The 20,535-nt window shown below is 48.1% G+C and overlaps 1 protein-coding gene across 3 annotated transcripts in view; it reads right to left on the bottom strand.

Moving 5' to 3' along the window:
• Window positions 1-1,095: 1,095 nt before the first annotated feature.
• DVL1 (dishevelled segment polarity protein 1) overlaps window positions 1,096-20,535 on the bottom strand; it is a 95,623-nt gene continuing 76,183 nt past the window's right edge. The window contains exons 6-16 of one of the 3 annotated variants that reach the window (XM_056865447.1): window positions 18,720-18,813; window positions 17,109-17,178; window positions 16,071-16,210; window positions 14,562-14,638; window positions 13,349-13,416; window positions 12,116-12,265; window positions 7,144-7,275; window positions 5,842-6,009; window positions 4,226-4,432; window positions 2,872-2,910; window positions 1,503-1,597 (exon numbers count right to left, since the gene is read on the bottom strand). In XM_056865447.1, the coding sequence (XP_056721425.1) occupies window positions 2,900-2,910; window positions 4,226-4,432; window positions 5,842-6,009; window positions 7,144-7,275; window positions 12,116-12,265; window positions 13,349-13,416; window positions 14,562-14,638; window positions 16,071-16,210; window positions 17,109-17,178; window positions 18,720-18,813 (1,117 nt within the window). In that variant the 3' untranslated portion in view covers window positions 1,503-1,597; window positions 2,872-2,899. Of the gene's footprint in view, window positions 1,598-2,871; window positions 2,911-4,225; window positions 4,433-5,841; window positions 6,010-7,143; window positions 7,276-12,115; window positions 12,266-13,348; window positions 13,417-14,561; window positions 14,639-16,070; window positions 16,211-17,108; window positions 17,179-18,719; window positions 18,814-20,535 lie in introns of all 3 variants that reach the window. The other 2 variants (XM_056865445.1, XM_056865444.1) reach the window with 2 other exon arrangements.

Genomic DNA, 20,535 nt, shown 5'->3' on the forward strand with positions numbered 1-20,535 from the left:
TGTCCTCGTCGCTGTCCGGCTGCCTTGCTGGAATCAAATTTTACAATTTCCTATTCATTACAAAGGTCTACCGTTGTGAGGGACTCAGGATATTTGGCCTTTTTTTGTATACATATAGCGAGCTGGATTCTGTCGTTCTTCACTCTGGCTGTTCCCATCAGCGGTGTAGGGAAAAAAAACCTACCGACGCCAGAGAGGATTGAAGAACACTGGGTCAAGTATTTCCTTAATTGTACGGCAAACACAGCGCCGAGAGTAAGTTAACACTGGTGGCAGCAGAATCCGTTTTCTCCTTATCTCTATGAAGGAAAGAGTTGGACCGCAGACCTGTCATTATGGAGGCCTGTAGCAGCTTTTGGAAACGGGCAAACACTGACAGCCACCGTGGGGCTTCTTTCCACACAGAATGAACAAATGGTGAGGGTCACTGTAACCCAATGCAAGGTTGACATTTGGCCGTAACGAACAGGAGTCCCATTACAAAGTGCAGGGTGGTGAGCCATGAGCACATACCCCAGAAGTCGGCATTTCACCTACTTCCAAGTAGCTTTTTTCCTTCTTAGAACAGTTGTGTTAGTATTTAAGCAAAAGGAAGCAACCTTGGAATGGAACCGCCCACCTCTGGAGAGAGCCTCCAAGAGAGCATCTCTGCTTGGACACACCCTAGGTTTCACAGCTGCTAGCTAGCATTGTCCTTATAGGAATAAAAATAAAATCAGAAGTAGCCAACGCGCGTGGTGGGAAAGGGGGGGAAATCATTTTTTTAAAAGGTGCAAATACGCATGATGGGAAAGTGTAATACAAAATCTTATTCCTTGATTCAGCCAAGAAGGACACAGTATAATTGCACTGGAAGAGGTGCCACTAAGAACAAAGCTTATATGTGAAGAGAACACCAATCAACCACATTCAGAAAAACAAAGATAAGGAGGAGGGGAGTATGGGAGATTCCACTGATTTGCTGATATTCAACATCCCAGAATTTCTCTTCCTTGTTTGTTTGCAACACACAATCAAGAGTCAGGAAGGTGTGACATGCAAGAACAGTCAAAATGTTTATTTTCTCCCCTCCCCGGCCCCGATTTGTTTTAAGCGTCCGAAGTCGATTCGCCAACTAAAAAGCAACCCCACTGGAACAAAATCAACCCTTATCGCAGAGTGTTTGAAGGCACTTCTGATCACATAATATCAACGAAGAATTCGCAAGGGTTGCCCATGGCCTTCTGGAATGACTGACGGCTCCCCGTCAGCTCGGGAGGGACGGAGCCGAGTTCTCGTACGGGTGGCCCTCCGGGAGGCCCGCTCGTCCCATAGACTTTGGAACCCAGCTTTGGGAGGGTGTAAAGCGGGGGGACTCCCGGGGGCCCGTACGAATGGTGGCTGCGGGGGCTCCTCTCGCTGGGGGTGGCGGAGACGTAGCTGCGGTGGCTGAGCTGACTGGGGGGCCGCTCGTGCCGTGCGATACTACCCCCTCCCCCGCTCCGGGCGGTGTGATCCGATTCGCTGCCGCTGCCAGCCGATTTGCGATCCTTCTCCCGGTTGAGCGCCCTCCGGCTAGTCTCGCTGTTGCTTCGATTAGAGCCGCTGCTTTTACTTCCTGGGGGTGGGGGAGGATGGGAAGGATCAACGAAAGAAAGTGAGGGAAGTGGGTTAGCTTAACCGCACTTCCTTCCTTTGCTGCCCGCTAAATTGGTTCCCCCTTGGAATTATCATGGAATAGCAGCAACAAAAATCCTGCACAACACAGAAGCCCGCGTGCTATGGACGGTTACAGGATTTGACTCGATCACGGTCACTAAGACAAAAGCAGATGAGATTCCATCATGCATGGATGCCCGGAAACTGTGTAGAAGCAACAGAGCAAAATAGCATGAACAGGATGGTGTTTGAGATGAACAAGGAAAATGAAGCAAAGGAGCAATTGTTAAAATGCAATAAGAGACTTTCAAAGCTCAAATGGAGCATAGCGTTTCACGCAAATGTGAGTTCCAAAAAAATGTGGAGATTCCAATCCATTTGCTTTATTTTTTACATTTATGCTAATGTGTCATACAGTGGAAAGGCAATTCCAGAGCAGCTGGTGCTGCTTGGAAGAGGAGTGCCAATGTTTGGAAGTGACTTGCCTAGCTCTGGGAGAGTTGCCCTAGGGATTGAGCCAAGAGATGCCACATCCTGGTTCCAAGATTCCTTGGGTGGTGGCTCAAAGGAAGAGGAGAGGAATCATCTATAGATGATGGTCAGCAGGAGCTGCCTCAGAGACCCACTGAGTTTCAGACCAAACATAAGTACTCTGTGGACCATGCAAAGGAAGAGGACATGAGGGTGGAAGACAGTTAGGTTCCTTTGCAAGCTCCCAGCAGAAAAAACAAGACCACCACTGGAGACCACCTAGCGACAATGGAGTGCAGGATTCCAAGATATTCCAATTAGCTCTCAGCTAAGGGGCAGAGCCTGGACCAATTCACTTGTCTACTTTGCAATCTTGTTGCTCAACTGAGTTTTAAAAAATAAACCCTACCAGAACAACATCTAGCTCACTCGGGAACTCTCCAAGGTCCTGAATAACTCAACCTCCCCTACTACTTGAATCCGCATCCTCGTAACTGATATCTGTTAACTGAAACCAGCCGATCAGTTCCCGGACGACTCTGGTCCCAGGTATCCCTTGCTCAAGACACACCTGACACCCTGCACACAGCCTGAGCAGTAGAGAGGCTGGCAGGGGCACTGGAGATAATTCAAATGAAAATAAGCAAGACCAGGAAAAGAAAGAGAGAAAGAAGTTGAACGTTTGGAAGGAGGGGGGTACAAGAATCTAGATGATCATGCTATGGACCGAGAGTACTTTTTACAGAGGTGCAAGACGCTTACCAATCTCAGCCATTCCTTTAGGAATCCTTCAGTCTAAGGCTTGCTCAGGACAAAACAAGGGAATAACAGTTACAAAAAGACACCCCCCAAGAAAAACGACACAGTAGCAGCCACAGCAGAAAATTTGCCACCAGGCAGTGTGGGGGGGGGGGGAGAGCTAAGATACCTTTGGGCTCCTGTACCAGCTTTTCAGGGCATGCTCATGCAGGACATTTGTTGTCCTTACAGTTCACACACAGGCTGGGAAATCATTGCACAATGGCCCCAGGACTGCCACAGACGGAACTGGCACGGCAACTCTGCCACCACTACAGGCTAATTGGGGTTCAGTTTTACAGACCCAAAGAAGGTGACTCTCTGCGCAGCCGCACTTCACTGTACTGATTCCTAAAATCGTATGCGCTTTATATTATTTGGGCCTTCCAATCCTGAAGACCCTACCAGTATACTGCAAATCCCCGACGGTACCCAAATATAGAATTTTACTTTCAAAAGCCAGATTAAATGCCCTGCCTTTAGGGGAACTAACAGGTAAAGGGAAACCCTTTTCTGAGCGGCTTTGCGACTGCAAATCAGGGAAGCTAGATACCATCTGGCACTTTTTCATCAATTGTAAAAAGTATAATGGGGCCCGAGAAATGGATTCCTAAAATGGCAATAATCTTTACAAATATTTTTAAAGACTTTTAAAGGCAATGAAGTCGTTTCCTACCAGCTACTCCCAACCTTAATGTAAGAGGGCTTCCCCAGCCTCGAGAATCAGGAATGCCCATTGGATCGCCTTTAATCTGGGAGTTTGCCATTGCCTGCCTCTGCGTAGTGACCCTGGACTTCCTTGGTGGCAGGATGGTGCTGCTGCAATCATCTTGTTGTGGCTTCCTAGAGGCACCTGGTTGGCCACTGTGTGAACAGACTGCTGGACTTGATGGGCCTTGGTCTGATCCAGTAGGGCCTTTCTTATGTTCTTATGTTCAGTTAAGTAGCACCCAGCGGGTATTGTGGAAGGCCTATGGCCGAGCTGGGATTCGAACACAAGTCCTCCTCGACTCTATCCTCCGGTGGATCTCGCAAATTGTTAAGTTCAGGTAAAGAGACAACCCAAGGAGACCAAAACAGCTCTCCTCCAAGGTGAGCCAAGACGTCGTGAATTCATGCAGGCAGCTTAATTAACACAACCATTAACCAGCCAATTTGCTACAGCAGAAAGAAATCCATTCCATGCATGAGGCACACAAGAAACCAATGAGGAAGGAAAGAGAAAAGCGAAGCAAGGGGGCGGCGGAGAGAAAAATCAAGCCAACGGCCAGGAGGGATAGAGAGGACCCCATAGGGTTGATTCTGCAGGAAGACTCACCTTCGCTTTGCTGGCTCCCAGCGCTACCGCTCCCGTAGCTGAAGCCTGGGTCCTGGTATGCTGGTGGGAAACAAGGAGGAGCAAGGGGGTACTGGTAAGGATAGCCCTGCCCCAACGGCCAGGGTGTGGCTGGGTGCGGGAGGGGGCCAAGGGTGTCTTGGTCCGAAGCCCCGCTGGAACCGTTGTTAAGATTCAACGCCGCTAGATCTAGAGGTGGAGGAAAACGAACCGTGAGGATGATGCTGGGAAAACGACAACGAATAAATATGATTCGAGTCCCGAAGTACCTTACGGCCCGACCAGATTTTCGGCATAGGAGCTTTCGAGAGTCAAAGTTCCCTGTCTTGAAAATTCATACCCCGAAAATCTGATTGGTCTCTAAGGTGCTCCTGGTTTTCAATCTACTGCAGACCAACGTGGCTATCCTCTGAAACTAGTAATAAATAACTCTTTACTTACATCGGGGTTTCCAGCTTTTCTGAGTCAATGGCAAATCACCTCTGTTCATCTCTTGCCATGAAAACCCTACAGGGGTGCCATAAATCAGCTGAGACTTGATGGCATTTTCCACCACCACAGCTCCCAAAGCCTGATACAAGTTTAGGGGAGGGGCCGTGGCTCAGTGGTAGAGCATCTGCTTGGCATGCGGAAGGTCCCAGGTTCAATCCCCAGCATCTCCAGTTAAAGGGACTAGGCGAGTAGGTGATGTGAAAGGCCTCTGCCTGAGACCCTGGAGAGCTGCTGCCCATCTGAGCAGACAATAATGACTCTGATGGGCCAGGGGTCTAGTTCAGTATAAGGCAGCGTCATGTGTTCATGTATTGCTGTAAGACTAGTTCCAGATTAAAGGCGATCCAACAGGCATTCCTGATTCTCGAGGCTGGGGAAGCCCTCTTACATTAAGGTTGGGAGTAGCTGGTAGGAAACGACTGCATTGCCTTTAAAAGTCTTTTAAAATATTTGTAAAGATTATTGAAGACTAAGCAAGCATTAACAATACACAAAATATACTCTGTGTGTGTGTGTGTGTGTGTGTGTGTATAAAGTACCGTGAAGTCGCTGCCAATTTATGGCAACCTAGTAGGGTTTTCAAGGTAAGAGACGTTCAGAGGCAGTTTGCCATTGCCTGCCTCTGCGTAGTGACCCTGGACTTTCTTGGTGGTCTTCCATCCAAGTACTAACCAGGACCGACCCCGCTTAGCTTCTAAGATCTGATACAATCAGGCTAGCCTGGGCAATCTGCGTCAGGGCAAAATAAAGAAGAAGAGTTGGTTTTTATACCCCGCTTTTCGGTACCTTTAAGGAGTTTCAAACAGGCTTACAATCACCTTCCCCCCCCCTCCCCACAACAGACACCTTGTGAGGTAGGTGTGGCTGAGAGAGTTCGGAGAGAACTGTGACTAGGGTCACACCAAGGGTCACCCAGCAGGCTTCATGTGGAGGAGTGGGGAAACAAACAGATTAGAGTTCGTTGCTCATGTGGAGGAACGGGGAGTCAAACCCGGTTCTCCAGATTTGAGTCCATTACTCTTACTACACCATGCTGGCTCTCTCTGGAGAGATTTTTTTTTAAAAAAAGATGGCACGGTTAGATTATTGGTTGCTGTCAGACTTACTGCCACAGAGATCTCCAAAGACGTAGTAGCACTGCTCAGAAAAGGTGATTTTATTCACAGTGTGCCTGAGGTAGCCATGTTTCAACATGCTGCTGGCGTACTTCCGGGCCTCCCGTCGGTCTTTAAAGCCCTCCACGTGCGTGTAAAGCCAGTCGACCACGTCCGCTCCTGTAAAACAGGAAATAGGTAGTAAGAAAGGGACACAGCATCCTGCTGAGGAACCCTTACAACCACCCTGTAGGGTAGGGAAGTGTTATTACCCGAGTGAAGTCAAATGTAGTCACAGCGTTTCATGAGCATTTGATTTTTTTTCATTCTCCTTGATTTTTTTTCATTCTCCTTATTAATTCATATCGCTCTCTTCTACCCTAGTTCTCCATTACCCTTGCTCATCCACAGGGACGTGATTAAGTAGCCAGTAGATGTCCCGGAATGTATTGGGACTGGGGGAAATGGAGCTTCATCCCCACCCCCAACCATGTTGTTTCCCTGCCTTTCTCCCCACAAACACTAAAAGGTAAAGGTTAAGGTCCCCTGTGCAAGCACCGGGTCATTCCTGACCCATGGGGTGACGTCACATCCCGCTGTTTTCTAGGCAGACTTTGTTTACGGGGTGGGTTGCCAATGCCTTCCCCAGTCATCTTCCCTTTACCCCCAGCAAGCTGGGTCCTCATTTTACCGACCTCGGAAGGATGAAAGGCTGAGTTGACCTTGAGCCGGCTACCTGAAACCAACTTCTGTCGGGATCAAACTCAGGTCGTGAGCACAGCTTGGACTGCAGTACAGCAGCTTACCACTCTGTGCCACAGGGCTCTTCTCCCACATACACTGCTGGTGCTTAAACAGCTGAGCATGGCCCTATTTTTGGTGAAAGAAATGATGCAAAGGGGAAAGAGTAGAACTCTCTCTTCCCCAGTGTCACGGCCCCAATCCCAAATGTTTAGGGGCCAAAGATATGTACTAAAAATGGCACGCAAGCGTCACTGGGACCTGATATCGCGCCAAACAAAACAGTATTGTGCGAGTCAGCTGCAATTGCACATTCAAAGCAGCAGGAGGCAGTCTTGTCCTAGAGAAAATTTCAGTTAGCGGTTTCTACCTCCCCCCCCCACCCCAAAAAAAGGAACATTTTGCCCATAGTGGTTAGGACTGATATCACTGGGTGCAGAAACTCTGCAGGCCTTTGCCAGTTTCCTGACTCACCAAATTCAGGAAAAAATTCACGTGCAAACGTTGTCATTTTGTTTCCTAATAAACATTACTCTGAAGGAGAACCTTCGCACGAAAGTGGGAGATACTCACCTATTACTGCGTTGGAGATGGTTATTTTCAGCCACATCCTGTCCCGAATCTCGAGGCCCGAATCCGGCAACTGCATCACCTTGACAATAGTGGCCATGTCGCTCTTAACTGTTAAGGGGGACTCATCCAGTTCTGAAAGCCAGAAAAGGGGGGTGGAGAAATTTCACGGTCAGCAAAGCAAGAGATGAAGTGGGACGGAGAGACAGACAGAAGGCAGTTTCGCACAGAAGGGAGAAAGCGGAAGCCGTCAACCTTGGGTGGCAGCTGCTGAAGCAGGACAGAGCTGATGAGGCCAAGCCATGCGAAAGCTCGCCTGCAGAAGCCTCGCTGAAATGAACAGGCGTTTGGCGAGAGGAAAGGAGCCCTGTTTGAGCGGGACTGGCATCTCGAGTCGGCCCCCTGCCCTGGCTGAAAGATCTAAGCATCTGTGCTTTGCAGGCAGGTGCTTTGCAGGCAGGGGGTCACATGCCTCCTGTTAAGAGGATCTCGGGTTTGGGGAAAGACCTGACCACCCGGGATAATGACTGCCAGTCATGAAAGAGAACACGTGGACCAACAGTCTACTCCAGGGGTCAAACTCAATCGTTACGAGGGACGGATATGACATAAATGTCACTTGGTCAAGCAGGGCCATGCTTTGCCAGCCCAGATCAAGAGTGGGGGCGTGCGGCTGCCTCGGCTGGCTCGCGGGCCGGATAAGAGCTCTCAAAGGGGCGAATCGCCCATGGGCCTTATGTTTGACACCCCGGTCTACTGTGTATGAGGCCGTTTCAGATATCCGGGGCTGGGTCTGAAGAACTAGGGAAGTTCGCTTGTACAGCCCCCATTCATTTTAACGCGACTTGCGCAATAAGTTTAAGTGGATTGAGCAGGGTAGTGTGTGCGACATGAATTGTCCTCCCCTGCAGCCAGCCCAGCGTTCAGGGGCCTGGCTGATCTGAAACGGAGGCAAGAGTCACCCAAAGAATGTGGAAACTTGCACGTCTGTGCTGTTGAGGCTCTGTGCTGAACAGGAATCCAGATCGGGTGCTGAGAAGGCTGAATTCTGCGGCCCAGTCGTCTCATGCAAATTACAATTAGTTACAGAGCCGTTGGCAGAACTCGCAGCCATTCAGCTCCAACGGCACTGGATCCAAGAACAGCTGTTACGCCTTTAACCGAGTTTCAGGCGCTGGTGGATTTGATGCAGGCAGGCATTACGAGGAGACAAGAAAAAGCTGGGCAGGTCGGAATTCTAACCATCCGCCAGCAGCTCCTTCTGTCCTTTGGTAGGGCATGGAATTGGGACCGCATCATCATCTGCCCAACATATCCATGCATGCTGCCATGGTCATAATTTCCCTGTGGCAGGAAACAAAGTGAGCCCAAGAGTAACTAAGGGCGAGGGTGCTGAGCTGTAAGCAACCGGGAGAGCTGACAAAGTAGAGAGAGAGGAAAACAAGTCCTGGAGGTCCGGGCCCAAGGAGAATCCAGCAGGAAGGGGAACTAAGACCCAGGGATGGCAACCAGGCCAACTAGACCAAATTGACAATTGCTCGGGCAAAACTCGAGCGTGAAACAGCACTTTTTATATCCCTTCCAGGCAGACATTAATGCACTGCCTGGCTGGGTAGATTTACCTGGAGCCTAGGAGAACATCATGGCGTCATTAAGCCTGCAACTCTTCCGCTCACCACAAGGGGCAGCACAGAGCAGACCCGAAGGCTCCCTATTTATTCCAATTCCAGCCGCACGGTTTGAATTAAGACCCCCTTATCGGCAGAAAACCCCACAGACCCACACTTTGCTTCATTTCCACGCCTGTAAAAAGAGAAAGCAGCGAATGCCACAAGACAGACTGGGAACATTCATCTCTTTGCCATGCACCTCCAAACACACAGCACACATCGTCGGCCATGTGCTGTTCGCCCACAAGGCTGCCTGGCTCCTTACACAATCAGCTGCCAGAGCTCTGCGGCCAAAGTTTGGCTTTGCCTGGAAGTTAGTTTGGTTAGTAGCAAGGAAAAAAAAGCAACGTGTGGTTTCATTTAAGGACATTCCAATTGTAGCGTGTAGGGAGCAATAAAACTAGAGAGCTGGTCCTTGTTTTGGAGAGAGCGACCCTGTTACAAACAGCTGGCGGGGGAGTGGGGGTGGAAAGTTGCCTGGATCTGGGGTTCAAAGCTGCCCGGCTTGGTTCCTATAGTCATGCTTCTGAAAATTGATCTTTCTTAGAAGGGGGTGATACTGGTTGAAACCCAAGCTTAATTTTTTTTTTAAAGGTCATTCTTAGACTACATGTACCCAAAAAAGGTGGTGGAAAGGGCCGTCAAGTTGCAGTCAATTTATGGCTGAACAGAGACGGTTTGCCACTGCTTGCTCCTGGGTAGTGTCCCTGGCCTTCCTTGATGGTCTCCCACCTAGGAACCAACCAGGGCCGACTCTGCTTAGCTTCTGAGATCTGATGAGATTGGGCCACCCAGATTAGGACACTGTGTCGGATGCATCTATTACTTCCATCTTCTGTGGCATGGGATCAAGAGGCTCAGGGCTTTTTGAGTGGTGGCAAAGCAATCGTGGACTTCTTTCCCACGAGTCTCACTGGGTGCCAAATCCACGAGGCACATCAAAAGCAATAAAGAGGAAGCCCGTCCATCCAGAGGGCTGACCAAGCAGGTACGTATGCACCTGACTGTCAGCATTCCCATTTTAATCCCGAAGAACACCCCAACACACACACACACACAAACCTGAAGAGCTCAAAAGTCTGAGAAACAATGCCATAAAACTTAACAAGGAACACAGAGGTGCTGAAAAGCACCTGTTCCTTCCTTGATCTATTCATTTTTCTTCTTCACGATATATGCCTGCTTGCCAACTCTGCAGGGTTTAAAAAAAAAAAAAAACCACTCCTGCTCAACCCCCTTCTCCTAGCAGCCCAATTACGAGGGCACCTTTTGTCCCGGGTTCCCAAGCTCATGTTGCCACATATCAAGGCACCTGATCCGTCTTGCATCTCCAAAGGAATGCAAACGATGTCATGGTCACCCGCTGACAACCATCAGCGGGCATCTGAGACTTCTGTAATCTGAAGCATGCACAGAACAGGGGAGTGTGTGTTTTTTTAATAGGGAGGGGGTGATAAAGTTATGGCAAGTGCTCTTCTGGCTGATAATTTTTTTGTTTTTCAAAAACGAAGAGACCCCGTTGCTCTCATTAACAAGGGTGAAGGACCCCATTCCGGTCTGTAGGAAAAACCATTCTCTGCCAAGATGAGGCCACTAGACTAGCTGCCGCCTTATTAGGCAGCCAAAAAGTGATGCGATCAAATCTTCGCAGGACTTATTTTTAAGACGAATTATCAAGGGTTCAGCCACGAAACTCTTGGGACTTGTAAGCTATGTGGATTGTTTATGCAGGGCCTCAAAAAGTTGCTTTAAGACACAGAAGGAACAAGGGGGGGGGGTCGAACACCAGCCAGGGAAGGAAGGCAGCATGGTATAGCCTGACCTCGACAAATCTCGGAAGCGAAGCAAGGTTGGTACTTGGATGGGAGGCCACCGAGGAAGGCCCCGCAGAGGAAGGCCATAGCCCACCACCTCTGCGTCTCACTCGCCTTGAAAGTCCCTTGCTGGGGTCGTCCTAAGCTGGTTGTGACCTGAGGCGCTGAAATACATCCACCGCTGGTCCCTAGGATTGGCAGGCAGTACGAGGAGTCTGGATTGGTCAAGGCTTGGTATAAATATCAACTGGAGCAGTAGCTTCTGCCGGCTGCATCTTTGAGGTTCCACTCAAAGGTCAACTCAACCTGCGGATTGACCAGCCAGCCTTGGGAACCCTAGCCTGGAAGCCCACGACATCAGCCTAACCGCTGATTGTCACTCTACACTCCGACAGAAGCAAATGAGTTTCCACACTAATGTTTGTCCTATTTTGTCACATCACTTGTTGTAATATAGCACTACTTGTTAGCGACTCATTTTTGGTTACTGTTTTTCTTCTTGAGTAATTATCCTTACAGGACCTAGCCCTTTTTGTTGTTTGAACCTCCAGGTACTAGCTGGAGATCTCCTGCTATTACAACTAATCTCCAGCCGATAGAGATCAGTTCACCTGGAGAAAATGACCACTTTGGCAATTGGACTCTATGGCATTGAAGACCCCAGGGTGTCTATTGTGGGGAGGGGAAGGGAAGGGAAGGTGATTGTAAGCCAGTTTGATTCTTCCTTAAGTGGTAGAGAAGGTCGGCATATAAAAACCAATTCTTCTTGGAGGGAGAAATGATAGAGTCGCCTTCTCCATGTTGGGAAACACCTGGAAATTTGGGGGTGGAGTCCAGGGAGGGCAGGGGGAGGGAGGGACCTCAGTGGGGTATAATGCCAGAGACTCCATCTCCCAAAGCGGCCATTTTCTCCAGGTGAACTGATCTGTCACTTGTAGATCAGTTGTAATAGCAGGAGATCTCCAGCTACCACCTGGAGGCTGGCAACCCTACCGCGGGGACTCTTTTTGTTTTTTGCATGGAACATTCATAAGACCCCTAAGGAGGGCGGGGTTTGGGGAAGGGAGGGACTTCAATTGGGGTATAATGCCATAGAGTCCATATTCCAAAGCAGCCATTTTCTCCAGGTGAACTGTCGGGACACAGGGCTGAATGAACCAGGGGCGCAAGGACGACTCCTTTTCTCTCCACGTCCGAGAAAGCAAAATTAGAGCTGGGCCCTTTAAGGGCTCCACAAGAATCCAGTAAGGCCACCTGAGACATTCTGATTGGACAACTGCTGCTCTCTCTCTTAAAGGGCCAGACTCCCTGCGACGGGGAAGAGAAGTTTTATGCTCCCTACACGGTGGGAATCCAAACGGTCGTTTTGTTGCGGCCACTCTTCGTTTTGTGTATTTTATTTTTTCCGTTTGTTTCGTTTTTGTACAGCTCTACACTGCCGGCCCTGCGCAGGAGGAAAAACTTCCCGGTTCTGGCAGCAGTGCGACTTACTTTCCGAATCGGGAATTGAGCTTGTTAGTGAGGAGCTGGTAGAGGTGATGGTGCTCATGGAGGGGCTCATACCGTAACGGGGGTACGCTCCCGTCAGGGCCGTGGTATGAGAGATCCAGGCCGCGGGGTCGATCGGCCGCACCGGCTCAGCTGGAACGTGCAAAAGAGAAAAGAAAAGAACACAGTGAGAAAGCCTCCGACATGTGGCGCCTGCCCCAAATAGGTTCCCCCCAGAATGGCTGGGAAGGAACATTGTGAATTTATGCCCTCTTGCCCGAGTAAGCACCACAGACTTCTGGGTACTGAACCTGGAACCTCATACCTTGTGGCTGGTGTCAGGCCCAGCTAGTTACCAGGGACTGTGCACTTGCAGGATTTAGTACCCATTTAAAGGTAAAGGTTCCCTGCGCAAGCACTGGGTCATTCCTGACCCATGCGGTGACATCACATCCCGACTTTTACTAGGCAGACTATGTTTACGGGGCGGTTTGTCATTGCCTTCCCCGGTCATCTACACTTTACCCCCAGCGAGCCAGGTACTCATTTTACCGACCTCAGAAGGATGGATGGCTGAGTCAACCCTGAAACTGACTCCCGTTGGGATCGAACTCAGGTCGTGAGCAGAGTTTGGATTGCAGTACTGCTGCTTACCAAACTGGCCATGAATTCGTATGAATCTTTGTGACCCATAAGATCGAGCAACATGAAGAAGCCGAGGAGGAAAGCTGGGACTCAACTCGGAATAGACGAGAGGGCAACGCGGAAGCTACAGGCTGTCCGCGACTATGTAGCAGCCTCGTACAAACCACTCTACAGGATCAAACCGAGTTCCATCAAGTTCAGCACCTGGATCATAAGAGCAGCTAAACAGATCACTTCTTGAAGTTCCCAAGTCCTTCCCTGGGGTTTGTTTCCGGCATCTCATGCTCAGAGATATACTACCTGTTAACCCAACAGTTCTATTTGTGACCAGACACTGATCAAACACGGATCTCTCATTACTTTTCATTGCACCATGAGGCAAGGAGTTCCAGAAGCTAATTCTGTACTACACGTAGGAGTGCTTCTTTTCGTCAGTCCTAATTCTCCTGGTGACAAGTTTTACTGAGTGACCCCCATGCTAGGTATGACGAGAGGGTGAAAAGGCACCCTCTCCCCATCTCGTTCACCCATCCTTTTTAGAAACAGGGCGATCTCCCACACTGTTGTTGCCACAAGGATTTGCTCACTCACCCCTGGGGATTGTGAAATAACTCCTCGGAGTGGGATCCCAGCATTTGGCTACTGTTAGGCTGATGGGTCTGCAAACCAAACAGAACTGGAGTCAAGTCAAGGAAATGACCACCTTCGGTAAGATTCACGTCATGTTTTGAATCAACCACCAGGTTCCAGGGCTTGTTTCGAATCTCACCGTACCTCCAGACCGCCTTTCTGAGCCAAGCGACATGCTCAGAAAAATCGCATTATGACGTAAGACTCACTCTTCTAGGGTTCAGTGATTTTCCAGTGTAAAAAAAAAGATCTGATCAAGAATTCTTTAAAGCATTTAAATAAAGTTTAAATAAATAAAGCATTTAAATAAAGCATTTAAATAAAGCTTTAAAAAATACTTGACCAAATCTTTTTTTTAAAAATAAACAATAAAAAAAGATATGCTTAAATTATAAGCTCTAGCAAGTTATGAAATGAAATCACTCAGTGGCTACTGTGCAACCTCATTTTTTAAAAAAATTGTGACAAATTAATCTCATTTAACAATTTACTCAAGTGTTCTTCTAGAATAAAAGACAGAGAGAAAGCACCAGAATCACCCTATGGTTTATATAATGAAATTAAAACAGAAATAAAGCAAAATCGGCAATGGGTGATTGCTTTCTCTTTTTTATATGTACTGTCTGTATTTTTTAGATTTACAGTGGCTTTTGGATGTAAACTGCTCCAAATCCCATAGACTGGGGAAAAAGTAAGATATAAAATATTTTAAATAAATACAACAGCAAGTATTTTTGTAAAAGAGTCAGGGTTTTGCTACCAAATGACAATAGAAAATGGCATTTACGGAATATCTGACAATTTTACTGCAGTCAAATAGTATTTATTTATTAGAGCTGGCATCTTCCATAACTTTAAGCTTGTTGAACATATTCAATTGACAATATTTGACCAGTCCACTGACTGGCATTCCCAACTCTAGATGGCATTCTCATTTCCTTACCCTTTGGTTCTCCTCCCTTCAGACTGAATACATGGGAGCATACGTTGTTGTCCGAGACCACTGGTCCATCTAGCTCAGTGCCTGGACCTTGCAGGATCTGGCATCTACCAGGGTCCAACTGGCAGAGCCAAAACTTCACATACACGTTCTGCCAGCCCCACACCACAGCTAGACATGGATCTCGATCTTAGAACTAGCAACGAACGACCACCTTCAACAGCCATCACTCACCCGGGCTTGGAGACGATTTCGCGTAACACCCTCACTGCGTCATCGTTGCTCATGTTCTCAAAGTTGACCTCGTTCACCTGGAAGGCACCATGAGAAGGTTGTTTCTTAGATACTTGGTCTTCAGATCGTCAGTTGGGGTCCTATTCCACCTTTGGTGGCCAGATTGGTGGTGGTTCCTCCATAGGAAAAAAATCCCTGCACCTAGGAAACGGGCAGGTCAGGGAGAAGGGTTCGAGCCCAGATTTCTTCCTGCCCTACTAGCTTTTTTTTTTTTAACGAGCAAGAAATTATTTGGTGTGAAGGTGCATCCGGTTAAGTGAATCTAAAGTGGTCAAACCAGATGCAGATTGACTACCTTTGTTAGATTTAGAGCCCCTAAACTAGACCCTCTTCTCAACATTGCCTTGGCTGATCTAGATAGCCCAGGCTAGCCTGATCGTGTCAGATCTCGGGAGCTAAGCAGGGTCGGCCCTGGTCTATATTTTGATGGGAGACCTCCGAGGAATACCAGAGTCATGACATGTAGGCAGGAAATGGCAAACCACTTCTGAATGTCCTTTGCCTTGAAAACCCTATGAGGTCACCATAAGTCAGCTGCGACTTGACGGCAAAAAAAAAAAACTCCTTATGCCTGGAAATCCTTCCCAAAATGTCCACATGATGCCACCTCTCTCTCTGTTGACAAACAATATACTTTGGGATCTACAAAAATTAGAACAGCAACTAATTTCGGAATCTTAAGAGAGCCAGAGAACTACTATCTTATGGAAGATAAATCCCCTTAAACATCAGTTAAATTTGGTGGTCACAGAAGAGATGAATAAAAACTTGAAATCTGCGAACAAAGATATTTTGAACATGCAAACCGCCCAGGTAAATTTTTGGCTAGTCAACTAAGAGATTCCTTCCAAAAAAGAATTATAGCCAAAATACAAACTACAAAAGGACCGGTTTATACAACAACAGACATACAGAAAGAATTTGTAGCTTATTATACCAGCTTATACAAACAAGATGATATTTCAGGTAAGAAAATGGAGAAATTTTTACATTCTATAAATATTAAAAAATTATCATCAGCCCAACAAGAGACTATTGATGCTCCAATTTTTTTAGAAGAATTAGAAGAAGCCTTCATTAAACAAAAAACAGATAAAACTCCTGGACCTGGACTGCCTGCCTCCACATCATGACCCTGCTTGGAGGTCTCCCATCCAAATGCTCGCCAGGGTCGAGGCTGAGGGTGTGTGACTGGCCCGAGGTCACCCAGTAAGTTTCCATGGCAGGGTGGGGATTTGAACCGGGGTTTCCCACATCCTAGGCCGACAGTTTAACCACTACACCATGCTGACTCTCATAAGGGAAAATAGGCACAATCTAGAGACCACCAGCTCAGAGCTGAGATATCTTGGGATATGAGAATGCTGAAGCCAGGGCGTACAGGACACATGAGGAGGTGTTTTCAGTGGATGCCCTTGGATGGATGAAGCGACCCTCACTCGCACCAACCTGTAACAGCATGTCCCCCGGTTCTATCCGTCCGTCAGCTGCCACAGCCCCACCTTTCATGATGGAGCCGATGTAGATCCCCCCATCTCCCCTGTCGTTGCTCTGGCCGACGATGCTGATCCCCAGGAAGTTGTACTTTTCTGAAATAACAGGGGATGGGGAGAATGCGTAATTCAGAACAAGGAGGCGGTGACCGGCCTGGACGTGCTAGGCCATGACATTCTAAAATGCCCAACTACTAGTTGGGCTGAATATGACCTATCGTCCCTCATGCACACCAACGACGGGTGCAGGACTGCCAAGGGATCTGGAGCCAGAACGGTTTGGCCATTTCAAAAGAACAGGTGACCCTATGGACACCTGAAGTTGCCTTATCAGCCAAGCCAGGGGATTGGTCCATCTAGCCAGGCAGTACATCTTTTGATGCTAGCATCTCCCCAACATCTCAAGCAAGATCCTTGTCCTACCACCTAAGCTGCTGTCAACTGAAAATGCACTAGAGCCGGGGTGTCAAACTCAATTGTTACAAGAGCTGGACATGACATAAATGTGACTTGGTCAGGTCGGGCCATGCCTCGCCAGCCCAGATCAAGAGTATTTGTGGGGGTGTCTGCTTCGGCTGGCTCGCGGGCCAGGTAAGAGTTCTCAAGAGGCCAGATCCAGCCCGCGGGCCTTATGTTTGACACTCCCGCACTACAGTTTGAATCTGGGACACTGTACATGCAAAGCGCCTGTTTACAGATTTATTGCCATTCCTTTGCCTTTTCAGCCTACTGCCTACAGCGACTTTGTTCCTTAAGATACTGAGTTTCCAGGCAGGGTTCCCTGCCTCCTCTAGCCAATTCCAACCCTCATCCCTTCAGTCAACAGCCCCCACCTCTCCTGTCCCTCCATGCGAGTTTCCCCACTCAGCCTCCTTCCCTTGCTGTATCTATCTACCCACATTGTCGGTATTGGGACCCAACCCTTCCCCCCTTTGGCAGTCTGAATGCTTGTGAGCATCCCGTGACCTAACGGCAGCTCAGCCAATAGGCTTACCCATGTTGAGAGTGACGGTGATGATGTTCAGAGACATGGTGGAATCCGTGATGCTGCTGAAGGACGACGACTGGAAAACATCGAGAGAGGCTCGTAAGGACCACGGCTGTCAGAAGGGCTGACTGGGCAAGCTCATTGAGAGAAACAATTTGGAAGACAGCCTAAGAACATAGCTGAAGAGGATGTGGACATGCGGGTTCGGAACCGCCATCAAGGGTGTCACCAGAGGAGGGGAGGAAGGAGCCAAGCCCCTTTCCACTGAGCCTGAAACAAGCTCCATTTATGAATAGGGTTGCCAGGTCCCTCTTCGCCACTGGCGGGAGGTTCATGGGGCGGAGCCTGAAGAGGGTAGGGTTTGGGGAGGAACTTCTATGCCATAGTCCAATTGCCAAAGTGGCCGTTTTCTCCAGGGGAACGGATCTCAATTGGCTGGAGATCATCTGTAATAGCAGGAGATCTCCAACTAGTACCTGGAGGTTGGCAACCCTAATCCGTGAAGGATGCTGGTACATACTGCTAACGTTTATGTTCAGCTGTTTTGTGAAGGTAATCTGCTCTGAGAACTCAGGCGTTCCAAAGCAGCAGAACAACCAAACAGGGGGAGGGGGACTCAACCAGATATGTAGAAGGAGCTTCAAAGGTTGAGCTAGAAACTATAAACTATAACAAAACAATTATGCTTATTACAAGGTGTACATTATAACATTGTTAATACAGGCCCTATTTTTTTAACAGTTTTACAGTGTTCAAAAGTGGTATACAAACACAGTAAAGAAGGGAGGGGGGAAATTGAACAAGAGTTGCAAACATTTCAAACAAAAAGTTTCAACCATTTACAAACAGTCCATTCACTGTACAGCCAGTTCGGAAGAGGAAGCCCCCACCGGCCCCATTTCTCTAAAAAACAGCCGTTGTTCAATTAAGGAAATCTTTCAATGCAATCCTAAGGAGAGTTAACTCCACTCTAAGCCCATTGAAATGAATGGGCTCAGACTGGTGTTAACTCTCCTTAGGATTGCACTGTTAGTTATATGACTGATGAAGTCTGCAGATGAATGAACCAATCGTTATGAAGAAAGAGGGCATCCCCCCGCTTCATGGTGCATGTCTATTTCTCAACAAGCACTGTCTTAGAAGAGGCATTCCCCCATTTGGAAGAGGCATTCCTTCCAGTAGGAGAGCATAGGGAAAACGCCGTTCCTAAGTTGGCAACTGTTCATACTTCTCTAAAAACCTGTATTAAAAAATAAGGAGGCTTTTAAAAAATGGGCTGCCTAACCCTCTAAAATCGGCCACAGCACCAAAACTATTTGCCAACTGATTTTTGATTTTATTTCAATTGGATTTTAACTGAATTGATGGTTTTAATTAATACTGTATGAACTGAATGTTTTATCGTTTTATGCTACATATTGATGTAACCTGCCCTGAGCCTGGCCATGGTTGGAATAGGGCCAGATATAAATCTAGATAACAACAACAACAACAACAACAATAATAATAATAGACAGTATTTAACCTATCAGAAGATTTTAATTAATTAATTGACTGCCTCTCAGCCGCACCCTCCCACTGATTTTGACTCCCCTCCCCCCGCCCAAGCAGGCTTACTCTGTCAATCTGGCGCATCTTCTGTTTCCTCCGCCGGCGTTTGTGCTTCCGGATGAGGCGGGAAGAAGTGCTTTGCTGCGTTGAGCTACTCAGCCTGGAGGAGAGGAGTGGAGAAATTCAGAAGAGCCACATGAAAGAACCACACGTGGCTCCCGGGCCACCAAGCGAGCATCGCTGGCCTAGGTAGTCAACATGGCAAGAGAAGCACAGGGAAGAGGAACCGTGCTCCTGCAAATGACACTGGCGCTAGCCAATAGGTGCTGGACCAACTCAGGTAATCACATTTCAGGGAGTGGGGCTTTACTGGATAGCATTGAGGCGGTGTGGGGACTCCGGTTCGATAGCTTGAGGTTTCGATTAGAGGGTTACTTGGTTGCAAAGAGATGCATTGCATATATCACTGCAGGACAACCGTTTCAAGCCAGGGACCCACCTTTAAGCTCAGTCTGAAACATGAGGTAAGGTAAAGGTAAAGGTCCCCTGTGCAAGCATTGGGTCATTCCTGACCCATGGGGTGACGTCACATCCCGACGTTTCCAAGGCAGACTTTGTTTGTGGGGTGGTTTGCCAGTGCCTTCCCCAGTCATCTTCCCTTTACCCCCAGCAAGCTGGATCCTCATTTGACCGACCTCGGAAGGATGGAAGGGCTGAGTCAACCTTGAGCCGGCTACCTGAAACCGACTTCCATCAGGATCGAACTCAGGTCGTGAGCACAGCTTTTGACTGCAGTACTGCAGCTTAACACTCTGAGCCACGGGGCTCCTCTGCAACATGAGACCCACTTTTAATTATAGAGAGAACACAGCTTTCTTTCTCCTCTGCTCTCCAGGGAATGACTGGCATAGATCAATAGCGACAGCGGGTCTTAACAACCTGAAATTACTGCCGGTTTAATGAGAATAATTTACTGCCTCCCCCCCCTTTCCAAAGCAAGAGCATCCCCTCCTTCTCCTGGCCCATGCATAAATCTACCTGGAATAGCAGAGGTCAGAAGGGTCTGCCTGGGCTTTAAGGTGGTCTTGACCATATTACCCAGAAAAGCACACAGGGAAATCCAAACAGTTTGCTTGAGTCATAATTCTGACCGGTGGTAAACCCGTGTTTGGCCTGTACCAAGTCAGTTGGTGGGGAGGTGTCCCCCCTCCCAGGATCAAATGTTTATTCATTTTTTAAAAAATCACCCTGCTCACAGAAAGCTAGAGTGTCAGGGATACAGACAGGCTAAAACTCACTGGTGTGCTGATTTTCTCCATGCAGTGAGGAGGAGGAGGAAGAAGAGGAGGAAGAAGAAGAGTTGTTTTTTTATAGGCTGACTTTGTCTACCACTTAAGGGGAGAATCAAACTGAGGAACTGCTCTAACTGTTCGGAAATTCTTCCTAATGTCTAGACGGAAACTCTTTTGATTTAATTTCAACCCGTTGGTTCTGGTCTGGCCTTCTGGGGCAACAGAAAACAACTCGGCACCCTCCTCTATATGACAGCCCTTCAAGTGCTTGAAGATAGTTTATCATATCCCCTCTCAATCTTCTCCTCTTCATCACAAACTACAGGAATCTAAGTTATTATAGTAGACCTTCAAACAAGCATAAATTCTGTGAATTCCTCCAGGGCTTCTCGGACTGGCAGCCACTCTCCGGGGTCTCAGGTCTTTCCCAACCCCTGCTTGGGATCTTTCGCGGCTTAAGCAGGTTTTCTGTCACTGAGCCACAATCCCTTTCCTAAGAGCACCGCCATTTATCTCACATAACTCAAACACCTGAAAGTCTCCGCCGCCCCTAAAACAGGTTTGTCCAAACACATAACTGACCCCAAGTT

Source organism: Euleptes europaea, chromosome 19, assembly GCF_029931775.1.
Source record: "Euleptes europaea isolate rEulEur1 chromosome 19, rEulEur1.hap1, whole genome shotgun sequence".
Classification (NCBI taxonomy): Eukaryota; Metazoa; Chordata; class Lepidosauria; order Squamata; family Sphaerodactylidae; genus Euleptes; species Euleptes europaea.